General features: G+C 33.2%; 3 protein-coding genes across 8 annotated transcripts in view; 2 read left to right on the top strand and 1 right to left on the bottom strand.

The window, feature by feature from the left end:
- LOC136343332 (neurotrimin-like) overlaps nucleotides 1-22,848 on the bottom strand; it is a 307,358-nt gene that overhangs the window by 257,451 nt on the left and 27,059 nt on the right. The window lies entirely within an intron of this gene.
- On the top strand, nucleotides 10,171-12,057 carry LOC136343336 (protein rolling stone-like). The gene is made up of 4 exons (XM_066290013.1): nucleotides 10,171-10,418; nucleotides 10,474-10,819; nucleotides 10,874-11,051; nucleotides 11,270-12,057. Exons 1-4 carry the CDS (start codon nucleotides 10,338-10,340, stop codon nucleotides 11,478-11,480), a joined length of 816 nt encoding a protein of 271 aa, XP_066146110.1. The 5' UTR covers nucleotides 10,171-10,337; the 3' UTR covers nucleotides 11,481-12,057.
- Nucleotides 16,546-19,068, top strand: LOC136343300 (protein rolling stone-like). 2 transcript variants are annotated; one of them, XM_066289931.1, is made up of 6 exons: nucleotides 16,546-16,682; nucleotides 17,548-17,670; nucleotides 17,819-17,908; nucleotides 18,345-18,471; nucleotides 18,525-18,702; nucleotides 18,756-19,068. In XM_066289931.1, exons 2-6 carry the CDS (start codon nucleotides 17,650-17,652, stop codon nucleotides 18,946-18,948), a joined length of 609 nt encoding a protein of 202 aa, XP_066146028.1. In that variant the 5' UTR covers nucleotides 16,546-16,682; nucleotides 17,548-17,649; the 3' UTR covers nucleotides 18,949-19,068. The 2 variants fall into 2 exon arrangements, with proteins under 2 accessions (XP_066146028.1, XP_066146027.1); XM_066289930.1 differs by having other exon boundaries at nucleotides 16,551-16,682; nucleotides 18,126-18,471.

The following is a 22,848-nucleotide window of genomic DNA, read 5'->3' as shown; positions in this document are numbered from 1 at the left end:
TGCACAGTATGAATAATACGGAACGTGCAGGGATATTTCACGTTTTGACTGAAACCTGACACGACGTAGATAAATGAGATTTAGCTCATATAATCACGTGATTCGAATGGCAATATGCGATAGAAATAGCTAATGTTTGGACAAACTGATGAATCTATAGCGTCGGACGTCTAATTTTCAATGCATTTGAGCCTCAGATGGGGTTCCGAAATTGCATTTTTTTTAATGCTAAAAATAATTAAAACAAAAATGTATCGTATGAGTTGAAAAAATATCCTACGTGTGGTAGAGTACCATCATAATTTTAGGAAATAATTATTTGCACAGCACGCCAGGAAAGCGCTGCTATTACGCCCCTCGAATAACTGGTGACCCGATGCAAAGTCGACGGTATCAACAAGTAGCACTTTCTACCCTAGGGATTACAAGTGCTGTTTTCTGCCCGAAGAATTAGGGAGAAAAGTTGTATACTCCATGAAGATCTTGTAAAAAAGTTTATTTATACCTTTGTGGTTTCCTAATATAGAAAGTATTGCAGAGTCGAAGCCAAAGATGTTGAGAGGAAATATAATTTTTTCCATTGAAGAGAATATATCCCAGTATAGTTTCATTGCGCAGAATTTAACATTTAAATCAGAATAAATTATTAATTTTCTAAATTTTTTCTGATTTTTTGCCCTCCGTCTCTAGTGTATGGTTACAAATTTTTTTAATTTTGCAAAAACCATTTTGACCACGTTCTAGTGTAAACCTTTAATTTATTTCCGTTCTTATTTATTCCCTTCATTTTTAACAGCGTAAATTCGTTAACAATTTTACAAAATATTTTTCATAAAAATGCATTTAATACATCAAATTTCATTTTTATTGTGCATGCCCTCACGTAACAGACATGTATGCAGGGTTAACCATGTGGTAGATAAATGTACTTTTGAATTTTTCCTTATAGAACCCCGTATATATTAAGACCTTTTTGAGTTCTTTGCGAAATTCTGAACATATTTCATGTAATATCCCATGTCTGAATTCAACAGTTATTAAAATATTTGCGCGATATGGCAATTAGAGTGACCTGCTAGATCGCCTGTTCTCACGTTTATGAACTTTTTTTATGGACTTATTTGAATCATAAGATGTATTTAAATAAGTCTAAAAATATAAAAGTGTTCAAAAATAAAAGTACCCAAGAAGCTCAACAAATATCTTCTCAAATGATAAGGAAAGTTCTTGAGGAATTTGAATTGTGGCTTGCTCACTGTCAGGAAGTCAACGGGGCACAATTCGAACATTTAATACTTCTATTAGATTGTAGTAGTTTGTATTATTCTTTTTTTAATTTTTATTATTTTAAGCATTAATAGTTCTATCATTATTTCTATTAATTATATTTTTCTCCAGACTTGTTGAATTTAGACCTGAGTATATTACATGAAATATGTGCAGAATTTTCAAAGAACTCAAAAACATGCACGGGGTTCCATAAAAAAACAAATGAAAAAGTACATTTATCTACTACATAGGTAAACCTGTATACATGTCTGTTACATAAAAAAAATGCACAACTAAAAACAATACATGATGTGTTCCTACAATTTATTTAAAATATTTTCCTTCATTTGTAACAAATTTCGCTGTATAACACGCACGGAAAACCAAAATATCAAATTTATATAGAGGAAGAGAAAATCTTTAATTTACAACTCGTATGTTAAAGTATTAATTTTCCGTAACAATTTAAGCTGTATAAACAACTTGCACCGTTTTATGCCTATAATTATAATTATTACAGATATAGGGCGACCTTAAACTGTTACGGAGCATACGGGCATAAATAAAATTTGAATTCAAGACTGACAGGCTAAGCTTCATTTTTGAATAATGAATAAAAATCTTCTCTTGCCATATCCCTTATCGATCGAAACTAGGACGATCCCATCTAAGTAATGTCATTCCTAAGTGAGTTTTAACGGTTCAGTAAAGAAATAAAGTTCGTGCCGTAGGGAATAGGGCTGTGACGAAACAATTTATTATAACGAAGTATCTTGTCGCTGATAATTTAATGCCAGCACTCAACTGGATCGATTCCCTGGTATTACCCAGACATTACAACAAAAGTTTATCGGGAATAAAAATTAATCAATACTTTTTCCAAATGTCAATAATATGATATTTCAACTGCTGGATATGGCTATGGGTTTAAGAAGACCCGAAATGTGAATTATTTATACCCTTCAAAGAGGGTTTTCAACTGCACTCAACTATTCCACGACATTACTGAAATAGCTGAAAGCAAACAATAGCCACTTTAGTACAGGAATAAGGGAACTAGGTCGGGTCTTTTCTTATCCAGGCTTAGTGTGACACCAGAGGTGTGGCTTAGGTCAATAAATTCGCTGAGGATTTCAATGAATTACGAATCATTAACCATGGAAAATTTTGACGAGAAAAGCAGTTTTAATACCTTAGGATATAATACAGGGTGTTTCAGAATTATGAGATCAAACTTCTAGGGATTGTTCAGTACAACAATAGAAGACATCTGACTATAAGAATCCCACTCCGCAAATGTCTCCCTAAGACGCTACGGCCTCATGATGCATTAAGACAATTATATGTAAAAATGTTTTTTAGAGTTTTAATACGTTTCAGAAAATAGCACTATAATTATTGTAAAAATTTCGCCCTACAACTTCATTAAAGCTATTTAAAGGCTATACATGGTTTCTGCACACTTGGCACAAAAATTGATAATTGTTATGAACGACTTCCAATATCGCCGTGATTCATGCAATTAGGTCTTGTTCTGTTTCCATTGGCGTTTCGTAAACCAGAGATTTTGCATGTCCCCACAAAAAGAAATCTGAAGGTGTTAGATCGGGCGACCAAGGGGGCCACGGAACTAGACCATTTCTGCTGATCCAGTGTTGTTTGAACTGACGATCCAAATACTGACATGCTTCATCAGAAAAGTGTACAGGCGCAACATCATGTTGCAGCCACATTTGCTGTCGAACGTTTAACGGAACGTTTTTAAGAAGTTCCGCCAGGACATCTTTTAAAAAATGCCCGTAGTTAGACCTCGTTAAACGATTGGGCAGCAGTTATAACCAAACCAGATGGTCATCAATAATACCGGCCCACACATATTATGTGGTGATTTTCTTCGTCCTAAACCTGACAATTCCTACCATTGAATGTGCCATCTCGTGTGAAACTGAATTCATTCGGCTATGAAACAAAACGTAAAAAATTGGACAATCTGATTAAAGAGCTACTGACAAAACTGAGCTTTTGGTTAATAATGGGCTGGAGTTGAACCTTGGACTTTTTGTAAATGGTATGGATGAAGTTGTTGCTTATTTATAATCCTCCAAACGGAAACGCCAGGCGCACCCATACCCTGCGCCTCTTGAAGTGTGTTACTCGAAGGTTTACCTGCAATTCGGTAAAAAACATCATCCTCAAAACGAACCGTCTCAAAGTTTCAACCTAGGTAAGTCGTCGATGAATTTCAATAAACTTTTTATATCCAGGATGTTACTTTGTGGGATAGCGTTCTTGATAAAGTCGTGCAGCAGCTTTAACGTTACAATTTGTTGTTCCATATCCCAGATACATATCGGCTAAGTCTTGATTGATGTGGTCCTCGATAAAAATCAAATACTTCGCGAACTTTTTAAAATTTTCAAAAAATTTACGAGTAAATGTGTCAAACCAACGATCAGGAATTTCCGTTATCAGCTTTGGTTAAAATAAATATTTAACAAAGTATACTTAACAAATGCGTACAATTTCAAGAACATTTTGATTAAGTTTAGTATGTTTATTTTATACAAACAGATGAAAATAGAACGTTCTAAAACTGGATAAAACACTTTTTTTGCACATAACTGTCTCAAAATGCCATAAAGCTGTAGCGCCTTAAGGAGACATTTGCTGACCTGGGTTCTTATACTCAGATGTCTTCTATTGTCGCATTAAACAATCCCTAGAAGTTTGATCCCGTAGTCCTGATACACCCTGTATAGATTGAGCCATATAATCAGAAAATTGATTTTGACATAATATATTACGTATAGCCTTTTTCGTATTAATTAGAAGTTGAGAAGAACAGATCCCGTAAAAGACACCGGTTAAACCTAAAATATCGCAATAAAAGATGCTTAGAGACAGATACGTAGTGTGTCCTGAAGCAAAATGCAAATGTCGCCAGTATTTTGTTGTGGAACTGAATACTACTCTGATTTGTTGAATTTGTGGATACGTGGCTGCCGTTCACAAAAGTACGATGATTGAAAAAATGACCCTTAGATTGAGTCATTAGCGGTTTTGTATACATTCAATAAACATTCTGAGGATGGTAAGAGGTTTTTCACTGAAACGTGTGGAAACTTAAAGGAGCATCCATTTCAAGAGCTCAAAAAACTCTTATTTTTGTATGTGGCCTTATCCCAAATACAATAAAAGATAAGACGTATAAATAGGCAGTTAACAGAAAAAAAATTATACATAAAAATTCAATAAATTTGAGGAATTTTAAAAGGCTCCAAACACTCGCGCTTGGAACCTTGGTAGTTGAGAAAACTAAATGAGACTATTATGCCCTAGGAGTATTTCGTTGGGTGCTTTTGATTTAGGTTTCCTTCCTTGGCCATTTTTGTTCCTTGATAGCATTTACTGCCGTTAGTTCCTCTGTGACCAGTAAAATTTTCCTCTCTCTTTTGCTAGTAAAATAATTATTCGCCCTTAATTAGCTTCGTCCCATTAAGGGCTACTATCTAATTAGCAATTTCAAGCACTCCCTAAAAATAAGACTTTGCAGCTTTTATTAGGGCGCCCCTTAAAGCCCAAATTAAAATGAATAGTAGCGAGTAGTAGTAAAAATAATATCTCATTTTAAGAAGTGATATCTACGTCATAAAAGAGAAAAATCAATAATTCAGTTAATCTCTATGCAATTCCACTTCTCACAGAATTTTTTTCAATAAAAATAACATTTCCTTGACCTAAGGTGCTTCAAATCCCTTTAAATTTCAATATAGACAATACTAGTGGCATTTTAAAAAGCTTCACACTATATTTACACACAATGGCCAATATTAAGCCTATCACACCAACTATTATCGGGCAAGTAATTGCATTTCCGCATTGCAAAGGGGCCTTCCGTCGCTTCAAATGCAAAGAAATTACCAACCTCGACCAATTTAAGTTCTGAAAAGCCTGCCTGGATAATGTAAAACTTTATCCATTCTATTTATTAATTACGAGTAGCGAAAGCAAGGGCTTTCAGGACAAAAAGTTACTTCATTGCGAGCTATAATTGTCAAGTATCGACCGGTAATCAGCATTTAGAATGGCCAGATTGAAACTTGAAACGAAGTCCTGGTTAATTCGGTTTTAGAGGTCTAGCAAAATAATGGAAAGTTTGTGGATTGATTTGAAAGTGAGCTAGATCAAAACCATTTGTTTCAGTAGTGTCCTTATTGTTAATGGAAATTTTACTCCGTTGTTTGTGTGTTGCTTGGACATTAGGACTTTTGTATCAGGGCACAGTGTCTGATATCCTGTGCCAGAGTTTTTTGATCGTTTGTAGCACTACCCTTCAACAAGTAGAAACAACTGTTTGAGATCTGCCAAATATTTGTTATGATTAAATAATGTACATTTTAACAAAGTACGGAGAACGGGTGCCAATTGTGTATAAAAAAAGTCTCTCGAGGATATTGAAGACGTCCCGGACACATCACAAAACTCTGACGTGACCCCAAATCCGGACAACCGAAAATATCCGAGGATGTTGAACCGGGATGAATTTCAATATCCAGGGCATACTGAACACACCCCCAGGGGCGCGTTCTAGGTCCTTATCGGTAGACTGAGTCTGAGTCCTTCACACTCTTTATTCTCCTTGCACCTTCCGTAAGATAAGAGCAGAGGAAAAATCTGTGCTAATCCTATCTTGACTTCGGAAACTGTGAAAAATTATCTATATATGACTAAATATTACTAACTATTCATAACTAAATTTTGTAAAGTAATGAAATATAGGGAAAATGTTACCATCTGACATAATTTCAACGTCGTTTTTTAAATACGTATCTCGGAAACTATGTGCAACAAGCAACATAAATTTTTTAAAGGACGTTTTATCAAAACTTATAAACTCTCAGAGATTTACTTTTAATAATAGATTTTGATGATACTTATGTGTCTGTTCATTAACACATAGTTCAGGTTTGTCTCGCAATTATACTTGTTTTAATAGTAAGATTAGCCATATCATATTGTATTGGGTTGTTCGATAATTAATGTCGTTTTATTCTCATAGATGGCTTAATTTATACATATCGAATAATAGTGATCTCGTCACTTATATTATTATATGTCATTTTAAAGGTTATGTTTTAGACTTTTTTCGATCGAAAATTGAACGTGATTAGTAAACAAGAAGTTGTTTAAAATTTAAGTTGAAGATGGACAATCAAAATGAGCATTATCGACACATTTTATTATTTTACTTTCGAAAGGGGAAAAATGCAGTACAAGCTCGGAAGGAATTGTGTGAAGTTTATGGTGAGAACTGCCTTACTGAACGCCAGTGCCAGCGTTGGTTGTCTCGCTTTCGTTCCGGAAATTTTAATGTCCAAGGTTCATCACACACTGGACGCCCAATCGCCATTGATAACGATAAAATAAAGACCTTAATCGAAATTAATCGGCATATGACAACTCGCGAGATAGCAGAAAAGTTGAACATATCGAACTCAACCGTTTCTCTGCATTTAAAAAAGCTTGGGAACGTTAGCAAATTGGATGTTTGGGTTCCTCACGAATTGAAGGAAATTCACCTCACCCAACGCATTAACATAAGCGATGCTGAATCGTAACCAAAACGACCCACTTCTAAAAAGAGTCATAACGGGTGATGAACAATGGATTGTCTTCGATAACGTAGTCCGAAAACGATCATGGACCAAACAAGATAAACCTGCGCAATCGACGTCCAAAGCCAATATTCATCAAAAGAAGATTTTACTATCTGTGTGGTGGGACTACAAGGGTATTCTTTATTTTGAACTGCTTCCGAGAAACCAAACTATCGATTTGAATGTTTACTGTCGTCAGCTATCAAAATTAAACGAAGAAATCAAAAGAAAACGTCCTGAACTCGCCAATCGCAAAGGGGCACTGTTCCATCATGATAACGCTAAATCCCTTACGTCTTTAATAGCGCGTCAAAAATTATTGGAACTAAATTGGGAACTGATACCTCATCCACCATATAGCCCTGACTTGGCGCCATCAGATTATTATTTGTTTCGTTCTCTTCAAAATCATTTGAATGGTAAAAATTTCGATTCTGATCAAGCCGTTAAAAATGAGTTAAATCAATTTTTTACTTCTAAAAATCAAGGCTTTTTCGAACGCGGAATTTTCCAACTTGCCGAAAGATGGCAAAAGGTCATCCACCAAGATGGCCACTACATCACTGATTAATATTTATTATTAATATAAGTATATTCACTTTAAAAAAACATAAAAAATACGACATTAATTATCGAACAACCCAATATTACAGTTTACTGTTTTCAACGTAAACACTATTTATTAACTAGATTAAGTAACACCACTACAATTTCATAATTAACAGACAACTTATAAATCATTACAGTATTTCTAAAGACTTCAAGATCCCTTAGTGCAATTATCCATTTTTAGACCTGCACTAGACGAGGAATGACTCACTACTTAACAACAATCTCCTTAGACAGATAAAATCTTATGACTAGCCGATTCGATATTTTTATGCACAAATTAACATAAGCAAATATATCAGATTATTCCAGATACATAAAAACAAGCAATAAATCACTTGCCGAACCAACACCGCGATAGATCCTTTTCTTCTCTCTTTTTTTACCAATGGCGAACGCCCGCTTGCCGTAACAATACTTTCAATAAATCATTTTTCTGATGACTGACTTATAATTTTAAACATAAGTTATTATTTAAACAAATATTCTAATGTTGTCAGTCTTTCCTGGGACACAGTAAATCCTCAAGTATGAAAATGTAAAATATGTTTAAACAATTTTTGTAAAAGAGATACAGTTCCGTATTAATTGCATCAATCGTACTTACAATAAACTAAACATTTATATAGAAAAACTATCATTATATCTAGTGTATTTTGATTGTTAATTTTAGCTGTAAAATTTTTAGCTTTTAACTGCATAATCTCTCTTATGCATCTATTCTGGTTCATTTCGTTTTTTAAAGCCTCATTAAGTTCAAGCTAGTTAACTATGTTTGCAATGTGTCTTCAGTATTTACTAATATCAGATCTAGAAGAAACCAGAACAAAAAACAAACTTATTGATGTAAAGTTCAGCAAATGGAACATTACATTTAGGAAAAGTGATTAAAAATTAATTTTAGATGACCCAAAGTATTATAAATAGTTTTGAATTTGGTGATAACAACCTTGTGATTAAAATTATTAAAATTACTTACACACACCATACGACTACGTTATACGTCGCAAAGAAACACATTAGCAAATTCAAAATTCAAAAATGTCTCAAAGTCTTAGCCCCATGAGCATATTATTGTACCATTGAAAAAAAATTCCTTTCTAGACACTTCGTAGATTTCGTTCAAGATGTTCGACGAAATTAATGTTTTACGTATAACTACTTGAACGACTAATTCTTCAAACGAAAAAACTCTTATCGGGGCTTGGCAGCTAGTACAAATGGGAAAAACAATTATTGTAACGACTCATTAGATTAATGAGAATTATTATCTTTCAGAACCTAAAAAACACACACATTCCGAAAATAATGAATGTTGACGTCTAAAATCTCCCCCCTCCCCTTTATTTTTTCAATGTCAGAACTTTTTCTACTGAACTTTGATATATGTCAAGTCCATAAAAAAGATGTTCAAGATGGAAGATGGATAAAATTATGAAAAATAATTTAAAATTAAAGGACGGTTTTCACAACACGTTCAAATAACAAAAGGAGGGTTGATGGGGACGTTTGCCTGGAACTATAAGAATAAATAACTTCTCAATAGAATGCGAATGCTCGCTGTAAAGGTAGAATAATGCACTTAGAAAGATTCGAAATTTCGTGGGTTATATATATATATATATATATATATATATATATATATATATATGTCGGAGATTTATTAGTCCTGAAGTAATAAAATGTAAGGTTACGAAATGATAATATGACGAAGAGCAAGTTGACAGGGCCACCTTAAGGAAAAGCACTGTCGAACGAGGTCGCTACCACCAAGGGCAAAATCGAAAGGCCAAGTGTGCCAGCCTTCGTGGGAAACAAGGACTAGCAGGTACCATATCCCTCGGATTTGAAGGACTTGCGAGATCTGGAAAACCAGAAACCAAAAAGGGACAGGCAGATTAGATTGGGAAGTGACGAGAAGCGCTCGTGGGGTAGCGAATTCGTTGGTTTTGCCCTTTTTCTATTCTTGCTATTAAAAGTGAATTAAATACTTTATATCATCATGGAAAACCTTCCTATTGATGATCCAATATATATATATATATATAAAGGGCGATTTTTCTGAGTGCGTTAATGTTATAAAATTTAATAAGTGTTTTTGTTAGCTGATTAGGCTCTAGAACATCAGCTTATAATTATCTCAAAATAACATGTAGCGTTAAAAGTATTAATATCAACTCTCTTCTCTTAAGTACGTGCCAAGAATTTTCATTTTCCAAAGCACTTCCAATTCCTAAGAAATAAAGATAAGAATGGCGTATGAGATTTTTTGAAATATTTTTTTGATTATTTTTTTAAATATTTTTTCTATCGTTAACGCTTTTTAATGGACAAAATTTTTTATTGATCAGCCTGATTGTCTCCTTCCTAAACAAACCATGTAAATTTTCTTTGCTATGTATTATTTTATTTGAACTTTCGGAGCCACGCAATATCGCCATTATATATCCGCAAACATCACTTTTTAAGTGCATAATATTTATTTTAGGAAATTTGTTTAAATCTAGGTAAATAATTGATGAGATCACAATTGCCAACATAAGTTGATACCTCGAAGAGCGGAAAATTAATCATATCAGATAATAAATTAACGGTTAAGTAATATTCCGGATTTGCCATATATTTCGATATTGATTGGAATATACATATCAGTGTGCGAGTTAACCGTGACAAGGAAACGTCCTAAACACTTAACCGGTAGATTAAATAATCGATTGTGTTACAATACAGTTTGGCATTGTGCCAAATAAGTTTAAGTGAGAGTAGCATTGCGTAATACATTTGAAAACAAAAAAAACTATAATGGGTTTTTGGAAAGATACTTTTGACCCTTCAAATTTTCTTCCATTCTACCCCAATCCGAATATATTCACAGTCTCAGAGGTAAGAAAATTTTCATTCAAATATTCATAAACTTATATATTTTTATTTACATTAGTGGCAACGAAATAAAGACATTACCAACCTCATCTATCTAATTCTGAGACTAGTTCATTTCGTCGCATTTCTTGTGATACTGATTTTGAGCTACACCAAAGAGACTGAAGATGGGAAACACAAGTGGTGGATCTACTTGACTAACTGGGGATTAACCTTTTGCACCTTTCAGTCCTTCTTATCGTGCTTAATGATCATTTGCACGTTACTGGGTGCTGAAGTTTTCGATAAACCACTGCTTGTTCAGTATATACAAAAGCTCTACCCACTATACTGGGTGATTAATGTGATTGCCACGACTGTTGCTTTCACCATATCTATTGTGTATTGGTCCCTCATTCATAGACGTAACTTACACTGTATAGTTTGTTGAAGAAATATACACAAATTTCTATTTGCAGCCGAATACTGGAGCACACTCAACTTCTGTGTTCACGGCATGAATTCCATTCTAATGTTTCTAGATTTCTGCGCTGTGGGACATCCTGTAAGGCTTCTCCACTTCTACTATCCCATAATTTTCACTATGATTTACGTTTCAATGACCGCTATCTACTATTCTTGTGGAGGCACTGCGAAGTATGTAGTTGCAATGGCCCAACCCAAAAAATTTTGGAGATTGGGCCGCCTATTCCATGCCTTAAGAGATATTTCTTAAAGTCAGAGTGGACCAAGCATGTGGATTCAAGGCATTGGTCCCATTTGGCTTTAAAAAGTAACTTTTGAGACATAAGAAATTTTGTCGACACTTCGAATTTGCTTAAAAAGTTGTAATATAAAGATTGAATTATTTTTAGGGGTGGCGAAAAGTACATTTATCCCATTCTAAAATGGGACGAACCCTTGAAGACTTTAGGATACTGCGGGGCTATTGTGATTTTGATTTCAGTGATCCACGGAGTAACGTTCTTCATGCAGTTGGGAAAATCAAAAATTGCAAATATTTTTTTTGGTACTAGTGCCAAAAACACACCTGAAGATATTGATGCGGCAGATCAAATGTTGTAGAATTTGTTAACGAATTGTTTGAAGGGAGAGCCTTTGCTACAATGTAATCTACAAGGATATTTTACGAGTGATCTCGAATTCTAGAAAAATAGTTAAAAATATTTTGTACATATAGGTGTCACGCACTAGAACATTCGATGTTTAAAGTTATTAATTGACTTTTTAATAATGTATATAATTTTAATAATAATGAGATGAGAATTACTTTAAGATATTTTTATTAGCTATTTATCTTTTGATCTTAAGGTTTTACAACCCAATTTCAACGTGAATACAAATCCTATACAGGGTGTTTCCTAAGTACAGAACATAACCTCGGGAGCGTATTCTACAGCTAAAATAAAGGTAATTTTGTTATATAAACTATATCCCTAAAATGATTCGCTGCGGAAATACAGGGTGTGAAAATTTCTTTAAAAAACTAATTTTTTAAAAATATTTCCGATACTGCTTAAGACATTTTAATGAAATTTTGCATGGTTTGAGAATTAGCAACGGTGCAAAACAACAAAAAAATTCATATCTTCATTCAAGTATTTCATCTCTTAAGAATAATAAAAAATAATGAAAAAAATTAGCTACAATGTTTTTTATTTATTTACTCGAAAACGGTGCGTCCTACGAAAAAAAGTCAAGAGACTGTTTTTCTTCCAAATCAAACATATAATAAAAAAGGAGCAAAATAATGGTAAAGAACAGTGGAGTACCACATTTTTCCTTTATAATATTCAGCAATTATCCTGCCTTCACGCAACTGGTTACACAACAGCCACTGTTTTTGGCGTAAAATACGCACCGTTGCAAACTCTCAAACCCTGGAAAATTTCATTAAAATGTCTCAAGTAGTTTCGGAAATATTTCAAATTTTTTTATTTTTTAAAGAAGTTTTCACATCCTGTATTTCCGCAACGAAGCATTTTTGGGATATAGTTTATATAACAAAATTACCTTTACTTTAGCTGTAGAATACGCTCCCGAAGTTATGTAACGTACTTAGGAAACACCCAGTATATTTTCTAAGTTTTTGATTAGCCACAGTCCATTAGCGATTTTGAACTAATTTTGTACTTTTCCGGTTTCGAAATACAGCTAATCAAAGTATCTTGTTATTTGAGTGATAATTTATGAAAACATGCATTAAAGAAATAACAGTTTTATGTAAGCAACTGCGTCACTTCTAATAAAAAATATCTGCTACTAAAATTCAACAAACATTATAATCTCTAAAAGTAAATTTTGTTTTTATAAACGGTCAAAGTCAGTTTATTGTCTGATTGGATTATTTATTAAGTATTCACAAACGTAAAAATCAAATCTTGCTTTTGGCCGAGATTTACATTTTACATGAACCTTGCCTGATTGCAGATTAACAAGATTTATTTTTGCATAAATTTTGAAAACAAAAATGTGAATTTCATTTTTTCATGCAACATTGAAAAATATTTCATGTTATTGTGATCCTACTGCATTCGGTATTGTTTGTTCTTTTTAAATGAACATTCAGTTTCAAATTTTTGTGGTGACTATAAAATTCATATTATCCTTTGGTCTTATTTTGGACGACCCTATTGTTCCTTGTTTTTTCGCTTTCTTTTTTTTGTATTTGATTTTTTTATTCAACTTTGAAGAACAATAATTTACCTTGTTATCCTTTCCTACCGAGATTCCCGATATTTTATTACTTCAACTAGAAATTCTATACCCTATTAAATCATAAAAATGTTGAATTGCTTTAAAACAGTTCGGAATTTGTAAATAAAGGATATGAGACATGTGCTAAAATTAAAAAGGGGATTAAATTGGCAGTCATCAAACGGTTACTACTGAATTTATCCCAACTTAAATATTTATGAGACATCTGGTTGATAGATAGTTTTCAACCTATCATATTATATGAAAATTAATTTTGCATATAAGTAAATTAAGCTAAATTGGCGTATTTTCATATCAATAATTAAAGTTAGCCTATCGTTTTTGTTATTCAATAACATCCAGTATGATGGCAATACCTTGTTGTATATCAATGAGGAGTCGTTTATTCTGTATATGTAGTTACAAAAAAGTGTCAATGCTTTTTTCATTACACAGTATGATTTGCAGCTATAGAATACGTTTAATAAGCATATCAATAATATATATTTAACAAAAACTAATTAATAATTGGAAATATTTATTAAAATATACAAGGTGTCCCGCAATAAGCTGCCAACCCTTACACAGCGCAATCTATGTTTTTAAATAATGCTAACTTGGTAAATAAGCAAATGTACGTCCTGATGTACTCCCTAACGGAGATACGGCCCCCCGTAGGGTCCTTAGCATAAATGTATGAAATTTTGGTATTCTCACAATTGTGACGTTTTTGAATCCAAATTTCTGATCAAAGTACTTAACTTTGAATTGTAGACCTGTCGTTGATATGGTTTGTGTAATGGGTGCGATCATATTTTTAGCAAAGAAATATAAGATTCGCATCCACTAAAAAATATGGTTCTTTTTGTATCACAAACTCTCTTAATTATGGGTAGATGATTCACAGTTAACTACTTTGACCAGATATTTAGAATGAATACGAGAAAATTGTGAAAATTCCAAAATTGCAGACATTTATGTTAAATAATTTTTGGAGTTATTTTGCCAAAATAATCTCATTGGGGCCTCCGCAGAGGGGCCGTGTCTCCATGAGAGGGATTTCAGGATATTTGTTTATTTATCAATTTGGTATTATTTTTGCACGTAGTTTACGTCGTTTAAAGTTTGGCACCTAATTTGGGAAATCCTATATTTAATAAGTACGTTAGCTGAAGAATTCATTTTTAGCTATAAAAATCCGGCCTGCATTTACTCCATTACCCCTCTCACATTACTTCCAAGACCCCTATTCACAACATTACAGTTCAAATGGCAAGAGACAGAATTATACATAGGTGTTTTTTTAACGTTATCATGCTGGTCACTGATAAAACGTAAAACTAAAAGTCCACTAAATACTAGTGTCTACTATCCCGAATTTCGAATCTATCACTGGAAATCTGGATATAAAATTTCCCTCTAGCCATGTGATCTAATTAATCTAAATATCTTCCCTGTGAAACTTCATTTACAGACTTGCGGTACATATGGAGGTTTATGATTTTTTTCTGACAGGGTATAGCCAACCCTTGCTGACAAAATGCAGCTATAAGACGCTCGTTCTACTGCCTTGTTGTCATCGTTATCGACATTTTAATCCTCGAATAACCTCATTAAAGATGAATAAAAACAAGGTTGCTTGTTATCAATAATTGTACTTCTGTAGGAATGCGAAAATTCACTGTTTAAGCATACGAACAAATTTTAAACATAGAAAATGGATGGCACGTTGTTGAAGATATTCATGTAATGATGTAATTTCCGTGAAGCAACAACACTTTCATAGTCATTTCTTTACTTAATTGATATCTATTCGGAGAATGTAATTTATTTAATGATTCGTCCCCAAATATGACAGTTGACTGGGGCCAGATTTAAAAATTTGGCAGGTGATAATATTGGTCAATTTCACCCTATCCATCTTTCAAAAAATTATTTACTTAAAAACTTCCTTACTGTTCTCCGATAATGGACGGGACATTCATTGTTTTGAAATATGATTTCCAACTTTTACATTTAAAGGCACTTCATCCATACGTTTACGTTAAATTTATGTTGAAACGGAGCTTCTTTTTTTACATGGGAATTATCTTCAAAAAATTGAAACGAAAATTGATAAACGCTCCACGGGAAAATTTGGATTCATCCGTCTAGAAATCCCGCGAAGAAATCTATCATCTTCAATATCGGCATATAAGAAATGCCGACAAAAACTCATTTTTCAAATTAGGTCTTCTCCAGTACTTGCATGGGGGCAATATCAAATTATTAAATTATGTTTCGAAACTATCAATGTCCTGCTCATTTTGACAGAACAATAAGGAAGTTTTTAAATGCTCAATTTCCTGAAAGACCGATAGTGCGAAATGGACCGATAGTATGGCATGCCAGATCTTCGGAACTCACCCCAGTCGACTACCACATTTAATGACGAATGAAGGAACTGGTATACAATGAGGAAATTCATGATCGAGGCCATCTCGTGTAAAAAATTAATAAAGCAGCGGAAGTAATTAAAGATGAAATGACACCCGGAGTAACCACCAAAAAGGTACCAACGTAGTGTCAGAAACGGTGGTTCTTATTTTAAGCATGGTACTAATTAATCACAAGTAAATAGTTAATAGCATAATACATTAATGTGTAAATAATAATTAATTATTCATTTCTTAACCAATATGTTAATATGTCATATGAAATTTTTCTGTTTTTTTTTGGACTAAATACCTTATGCAACATTAAGTCTGCGTCTTTCAGTCTTTCAATATGTTATTGGAAAGAGTAACGGTCAAAGAAGTTTTTAAAGATATTTTAACGACTCTTCAATTTACATCTTTCTTTTTATTCACTTAAAAAACAGAGGTTTGATATTCAACAAATTCACTTTTTTTATTTTAAAGGGTCAGAATTGTTTTTTTTACATATTTGATTACAATAAAAGACATATTAAAGTATATAGGAAAAAAGATAGTCAGATGCAGTGTTCCACTAAATTTTTATTGAAACTTATATGAGAGTAAGCAGTGAATTCGATAAAATTCTAGAGAATGATGGTAGCTCGAATTGCGTGATGCTTTGTATAATATATATATATATAGTATAGAGTAAATAGTAGTAATATAGTATATATGATCAAATACGTTAAAATAAGTTTTATCTTATCTAACATTTTTTTTCGGATGTGTATAAGTGAAACAAACAACGACTCTAAATTTGGATTCAATGTTAACGTCCTAAAGGCGGTATTAATTTAAAAAAATATTTATAAATATTGTTTTTCTCTGATATGGACTTTGTATCTCAGCCCATGATAAAATGATACAACTATGTACTTTAAGTCATGCCATGGGCATCAATGAACGCTCCATCGAACGACGGCTATGATTCTCCACAGTAGAATTAGGTAATAAAGTTGGCAGATTGTGTGACATTGTGATAGACTGGATGTGGATAAAACGACAACAAATTTCTTGCACCGTTACGTATTTTCACGCTTTCCTTCACACAATTCCAGGAAATGATGTTTTCCCAAGGATAACTGCAGTAGAATATAAAATTTTTGAATGGCTTGTAAGAAAAACTTATATTTGCTTTAAAACGATTTTCCTCACCAATGCTTTGCAATATTTATTGTTTTCCTTGAATACAATTTTCTTCTATTTGTAAGTAGATTTTTATAAATTGCGAAATGTTCACTTAAAATAAATTGAAGAAAGACGCGACATCATTTTCGTTCCAACACTTCGTAAGTAGCGTGGAATTTATATGATGATGTATTACATAAATTCCATTTTGTTGTTTTTCAATCCTTATGAACTTCATGTGTATCTAAAAAATGTTTTTCGGCTGTAAACTTTCCGAGCAAGGGAAAAACGATACGAAAATTACTATTTTTTCGGTGTAGTGTCAACAGAAAGTACATTTAAAATCATCTGGGATTTTATAAATTTAGGGTTTTAGTTTATGTTTGCGTCAGGCACCTGATGCCAACACAACATAAATTTTGTAGAACAAATCCCAATATAAAACTGTCACATTTAATGCTAAAATATACATGCATTTTTTTTTGTTTTCCAAAAAGGCAGTTTTTCAATTTTTTAAAGGTCAGATATTTTGTAGCCACAATGACCATTTATTACCTCACAAAACACTTTTCAATATCTTGAAAACAATTTTTCCAACTTGAACTTTATAAGCATTTTCTTGCGGGGAACAATAAAACAAACGAATCTATGCAAAGAAATATGTATTATAATATATTTTTTTTAAAGTGGAACTATTTTTACCGTATGACCCCACTGTATTGCCAAATTCTTGCTATATCTCTATTCCCCATAGTCACAACCGATTATCGTTAGATAAGACATTCGAGAAGTATGTTTGGACTGTGTTTCCAAATTCATCGATAAGGAAATCATATCAGTATACATTTCAGCCACATGGGTAACCGTACAGAACAATGATTATATGAAAATCATTAAAATCATCATTAGATAATAAGTGGTGTCACTGGAATTTACTGGAGAGGGACAGCTAAATGACTTTTTTGATATATACGGTAAGTAACATTTTGCCTATGTAGAAGAATTACGTGATTTGTTACTTATAAAGTTGTTTGCATGATTTTAATATTGATCTTTTTGCGGCTATAAGAAATATGATTGTTTACATGTACATAGTTTATTATCTTCTACTCAATTAAATAGATAAACGAGAAAATGAACAAACTAGGATGGAGGGACCACTTGAACATTAAACTGACACACAGCAATCCACAAATCTTCATAACTTCACAGGTGAGTTCGTCTCCTTTCCATCTAACTTTAATATGCCATCATAATGAAATATCGTAACTACTATTTTTATCAAAGCGATTTCAAGTAATAATAAATATGATTGAGTTTTTGTGAATCGTCCTAATCGCAACTATTCAACCTTCACGAAAACTCTTTGATTACCTCATTTAACTGATTACATGATAAATTATGATCGCGAGGCATTAAAAATTTTCAGTGGCAAATAGATCACGACCGTCCAAGCATTATTTATCTACTCCTAAGAACTGCCATCTTCATCTCCTTTGTCACCATAACCATCCTGACCTACGTGCTGGCTGCAGATCACGCAAAGCGAACATGGCTAATCTACATGACCAACTGGGGACTATCTATTTGCACCCTGCAATCCCTACTTGCCTTTATTATGATATTTTATACTATAATATCAATACAGATATTGGATAACCCGAAAGCAGCTGTCGCAGTTCTGAAGTTGTATTGGTTCTACTGGATGCTGAATATTATGGCTACTACCATAGCATTTACTATTACTTTGATCTACTGGACTTTAATTTACCAAAGTAAATTGGCCAAACTGAGCATTTGATTTTGGAACTAAATGGTTTTATTTTAGCTGGGGTATGGTCAACAATGAACTTCATGGCTCATGGAATGAACTCGATTCTCATGTTCTTTGACCTGTGCATTGTGGCGCATCCCATTCGGATATTGCACTTTTTGTATCCTATTGTGTTTGCTGTTATATATTTAACTTTCACTGGAATCTATTACGCGTGCGGTGGACTTGACAGGCATAACATAAAATTAAGAATTATACATTTTTGTCTAATCATATTTGTTGCAGCAATGGCAGTCCATACATTTACCCCATATTGAAATGGGACAACATAGGTTTTACTTGCAAGTATGCAGCCTTTATTCTGGTTGTGATCATCATAATTCACATTATGACGTGGGTAGTGCAAGTGATAAGAAAGAAGCTGGCAAAACTAAGATACAACAGCTATATAAGGAATACGACGTTCATCTATTACTAAAAGGCGGAAATTGCTTGATATCGCTAAGTAAAGGCAGCCGTGTGATTTAAATCATGATAAGTGCAATGAAATCGTTAGTGAAGGAAGAAAAATCTCAACTAATAATAATTTATTTCGGAATTCGATTTTTTCTTTAATAAACGCGCACCTGACTCAATGTCTCCCAGGCTGCATTGAGAAGATGCTTACTGCACTTTGAAAATTAAGAAAATAGGTCAAAATGTTTTCATCAATCAAAGCGACAACGTATCTCAGAAATTAAAAGCGATTTTACATCGCAGCTAAAGTTTGAGAAGTGAAAAAAGTGTAGACATCTTCTACTGTAAAAAGATTTCCCTTCCCTGTTAATCTAAAAATTGACTTTCAACAATATTTAAGATGATTTGATTGTGCATTGATTTCAGACAAAATTATCCATAGAATTTATAGAGAGTTTTAATAGTTTTTCTTCATTAAAGTAGATCAAAAAAAGATATGAAACGTCCATTTCGACAGATAAAATATGAGAAAGATTGCCGAAATACAGAAAGTGTGGTCATTTTAGAGTTTTCCATAGCAATATTTACTTAAAAATTTTTTGGAAGAGTAATCAAAAATTATATGGAGCGCCCAGAGTTACGAAATAAGATTTTTAAGACAATTATTGCAATTTTTGAAATTTTTTTTATTGGAATATTTTCTATCATTTTACATACCTCAAAATCGGATTTACTGCAATTTGCAGGATAATTTTTCCCATCTAAGCGTTACGTATTAATTTCCTAGTATTTGAGTAAGACTTTAAAGATCATTTTTTAGCTTTATACCGGAAATTTGTCTACAGCATTAGAATTTTTTAGGACACTCCTTAAAGCTTCTGATTTTTTGTGAAGGTTACATACCTAATACAAAAATTTTGAAATTATTTAAATTAAATTTATACAATACTTCCAACTCATGAAAAATAATTCAATCGCTATTCTCGAAATAAAATTGATCAACTGCAGTTTTCAAGATAATTCAACTATACAGGGTGTCTCTAAAAGGTCTGTACAAAATTCTACTACATTTTTGAGGTCAAAACATGACGATTTAACCCAATTTACCTTAATCGAAAAGTGGACGGTCTTCGAAATACAGGACGTCAAAGTGAAAACAAAAAAAGCAAAAAAATTAATTTCTTGGTTGGTAATGCTGCTATCTACACAAAATGTCGTATCGGGCGGTTTTTGGGGATAAGAAATCAGGATCCGTTTACATTTTCGATGTACAATGTAGAGGACGTTGTCAGCGCTCGATGAACCCTCTTTAAAAGGGCATAACTTTTTTATCACCCGGTATAAAATTTATTTATGACTAAACTTGTGTTTTCCTACATTTCTTAAGGAAAAAATGTCTCTTGTTAAAAATCTCTATGAGGCTTCCTTCTTGAGATATTTGAAGCTTAAAGTTTGCTGCATGTCTTGAACAACAATTTTAATGTACTACATATCTATTCTTACAGTTGGTGGTACATTATCAACATAAATTTAAGATTAATGTGTGGGCAGGAATAATTGACAATTTTATTATTGGTCCTGTCATTTTGCCGCCCCGATTAAGTGGTGGAAGTTATTTGGAACATATTCAAAGTACAATGCCAGAATTATTGGAAGATCTTCCTTTAGAACTTCGGCAAGATATGTGGTTTATGCACGACGGTGCTCTGCCACATTTTACTATAAATGTGCGCAACTATTTAAATCAACAGTACCCACGAGGATGGATAGGTAGAGGAAATGATGCTCCGGTACCATGGCCACCGCGCTCACCGGATTTAACTCCGATGGATTATTTTTTATGGGGGACTCTTAAAGTCCATGGTATACTTCACGGCCATAAATAGTGAAGAGGAACTATGGGGACGAATTCAAAATGCAGTATACATTTCAAAGAACGACGAAGAATTGATGGATAGAATACATTTTAATTTCTTGCGTCGGATTAATCTTTGTATGCAAGTCAATGGTGGTCATTTCGAACATCTACTAAAAGTATAATTTTTTCGTGTTTATGTTTGGTATCTATGTTTTCAAGTAATTTGTAACCTATTTTTAAGTTTTGATTTTTTTCGATCCAACTGTAAGAATAGATATGTAGTACATTAAAATTATCGTTCAAGACATGCAGCGAACTTTAAGCTTCAAATATCTCAAGAAGGAAGCCTCGTAGAGATTTTTAACAAGAGACCTTTTTTCATTAAGAAATGTAGGAAAACACAAGTTTAGTCATAAATAAATTTTATACCGGGTGATAAAAAAGTTATGCCCTTTTAAAGAGGGTTCATCGAGCGCTGACAACGCCCTCTACATTGTGCATCGAAAATGGAAACGGATTCTGATTTCTTATCCCCAAAAACCGCCCGATACGACATTTTGTGTAGATAGCAGCATTACCAACCAAGAAATTAATTTTTTTGCTTTTTTTTGTTTTCACTTTGACGCCCTGTATTTCGAAGACCGTCCACTTTTCGACTAAGGTATATTGGGTTAAATCGTCATGTTTTGACCTCAGAAATCTGTGGTAGAATTTTGTACAGACCTTTTAGAGACACCCTGTATATTTATTCCCAATACCAGACTACATTTACATACTGTATTTATATCATTACTTCAATATAAGTTTAAATAATATTTCGAAAAGTAATTATGTTGTTTTCTGCTGACTTTAAGGACTTCCCCACAGCATTGTTTCGTACGTGTTACTAGTTTATGTCTTCGTGCCCGTAGTTTACTGTATACGCTCCTCCATATTATTTTTCATATGCCCATAATTTATTTCTACGTGCCCACAGTTCATTGGCCACGTGCCTGTAGTTTATATTTCGTAGGACAAAATAACAAAGGCACAGAAGCACGTGAAGCTAGTGTCAATATAAAGCTGGATTGTTCATTATCCCCGTCTATTTCCATTTCATCAGTGAGGTATTGTCACTATCGTTCTGTTTATTCAATAAGTACCTGCGAATGCTTTCATTTACAAGATATAAATCATCTTCATCCCCTAGGGCATCTTCAATATATTCTTGAGTGTGGGGGGTTTGAGGATTTTGTCAAGATCGTTCCAGAGCGGAACTTGAGACATGTCTGAGTGATAGAATGACGAATCTCTGAGGCCTACTTCTCGAACTGTATTTCTCTCAGGAAAAAAAGAAAAAAACTAACACCAGAGAATATCCGGTACACCCTTCACATCAGAGGAAATTTCTGATAGAACAGTGTCAAATTGATCATTAGTCAATTTTCCCTCAAGATCTATAAACAACCATTTCTACTAGGAGGGTCTAAAAAGTTCCCGACCTAACAAAAATACGAGATGTTCTTTCTTCAAACGTATCCTTATTTTTTTACTTAGTTTCTTATAAGTCCACACACCTCTCTCAGCGATGCTCCTATCTCTCTAAGTCGTTCAAATAGTACTTGACGTCTTTCTCTGAAAAATAAATGTTTACGAAGGTGATAGTCTCCTCATTTGACGAAACTATCTATTCTCTCAACGAAACTTTTAGTTTAGGGAAAAAAATCACTTGGGGCTAGATCTAGTAAGGAAGGTGGGAAAACTCTTATTTTCTGTGAAGAGCAATACATGTGGAATTCAAGTGATTCTGATTACATACTTGAAGTAAAACGAAAAGGTCCTTATTCATAACATTGTATCACCACTAAGCTTCGATAATCTCGGGAAGATTAAAAGAATTTTGATACTAAAAAATCAAAATTGTTAAGAGAATTTTACAGAACTGCTTAAGGTTTTAAATAAATTTCAGTCGAAATAATTTTTTTAGAAACATTCGGTAAACCCTCGAGAGAAAATTTAAAACCGATTGGAGAAACTTTGCAGCTTCAAATCTCAAAAGGCTCTAAAACTTGTAAAATTCTGAGA

The sequence above is a fragment of the Euwallacea fornicatus genome, chromosome 14 (genome assembly GCF_040115645.1).
Source record: "Euwallacea fornicatus isolate EFF26 chromosome 14, ASM4011564v1, whole genome shotgun sequence".
In the NCBI taxonomy this organism is placed as follows: domain Eukaryota; kingdom Metazoa; phylum Arthropoda; class Insecta; order Coleoptera; family Curculionidae; genus Euwallacea; species Euwallacea fornicatus.
The sequence above is the reverse complement of the archived record's forward strand: the minus strand, read 5'-3'. Positions and strand labels throughout refer to the sequence as shown.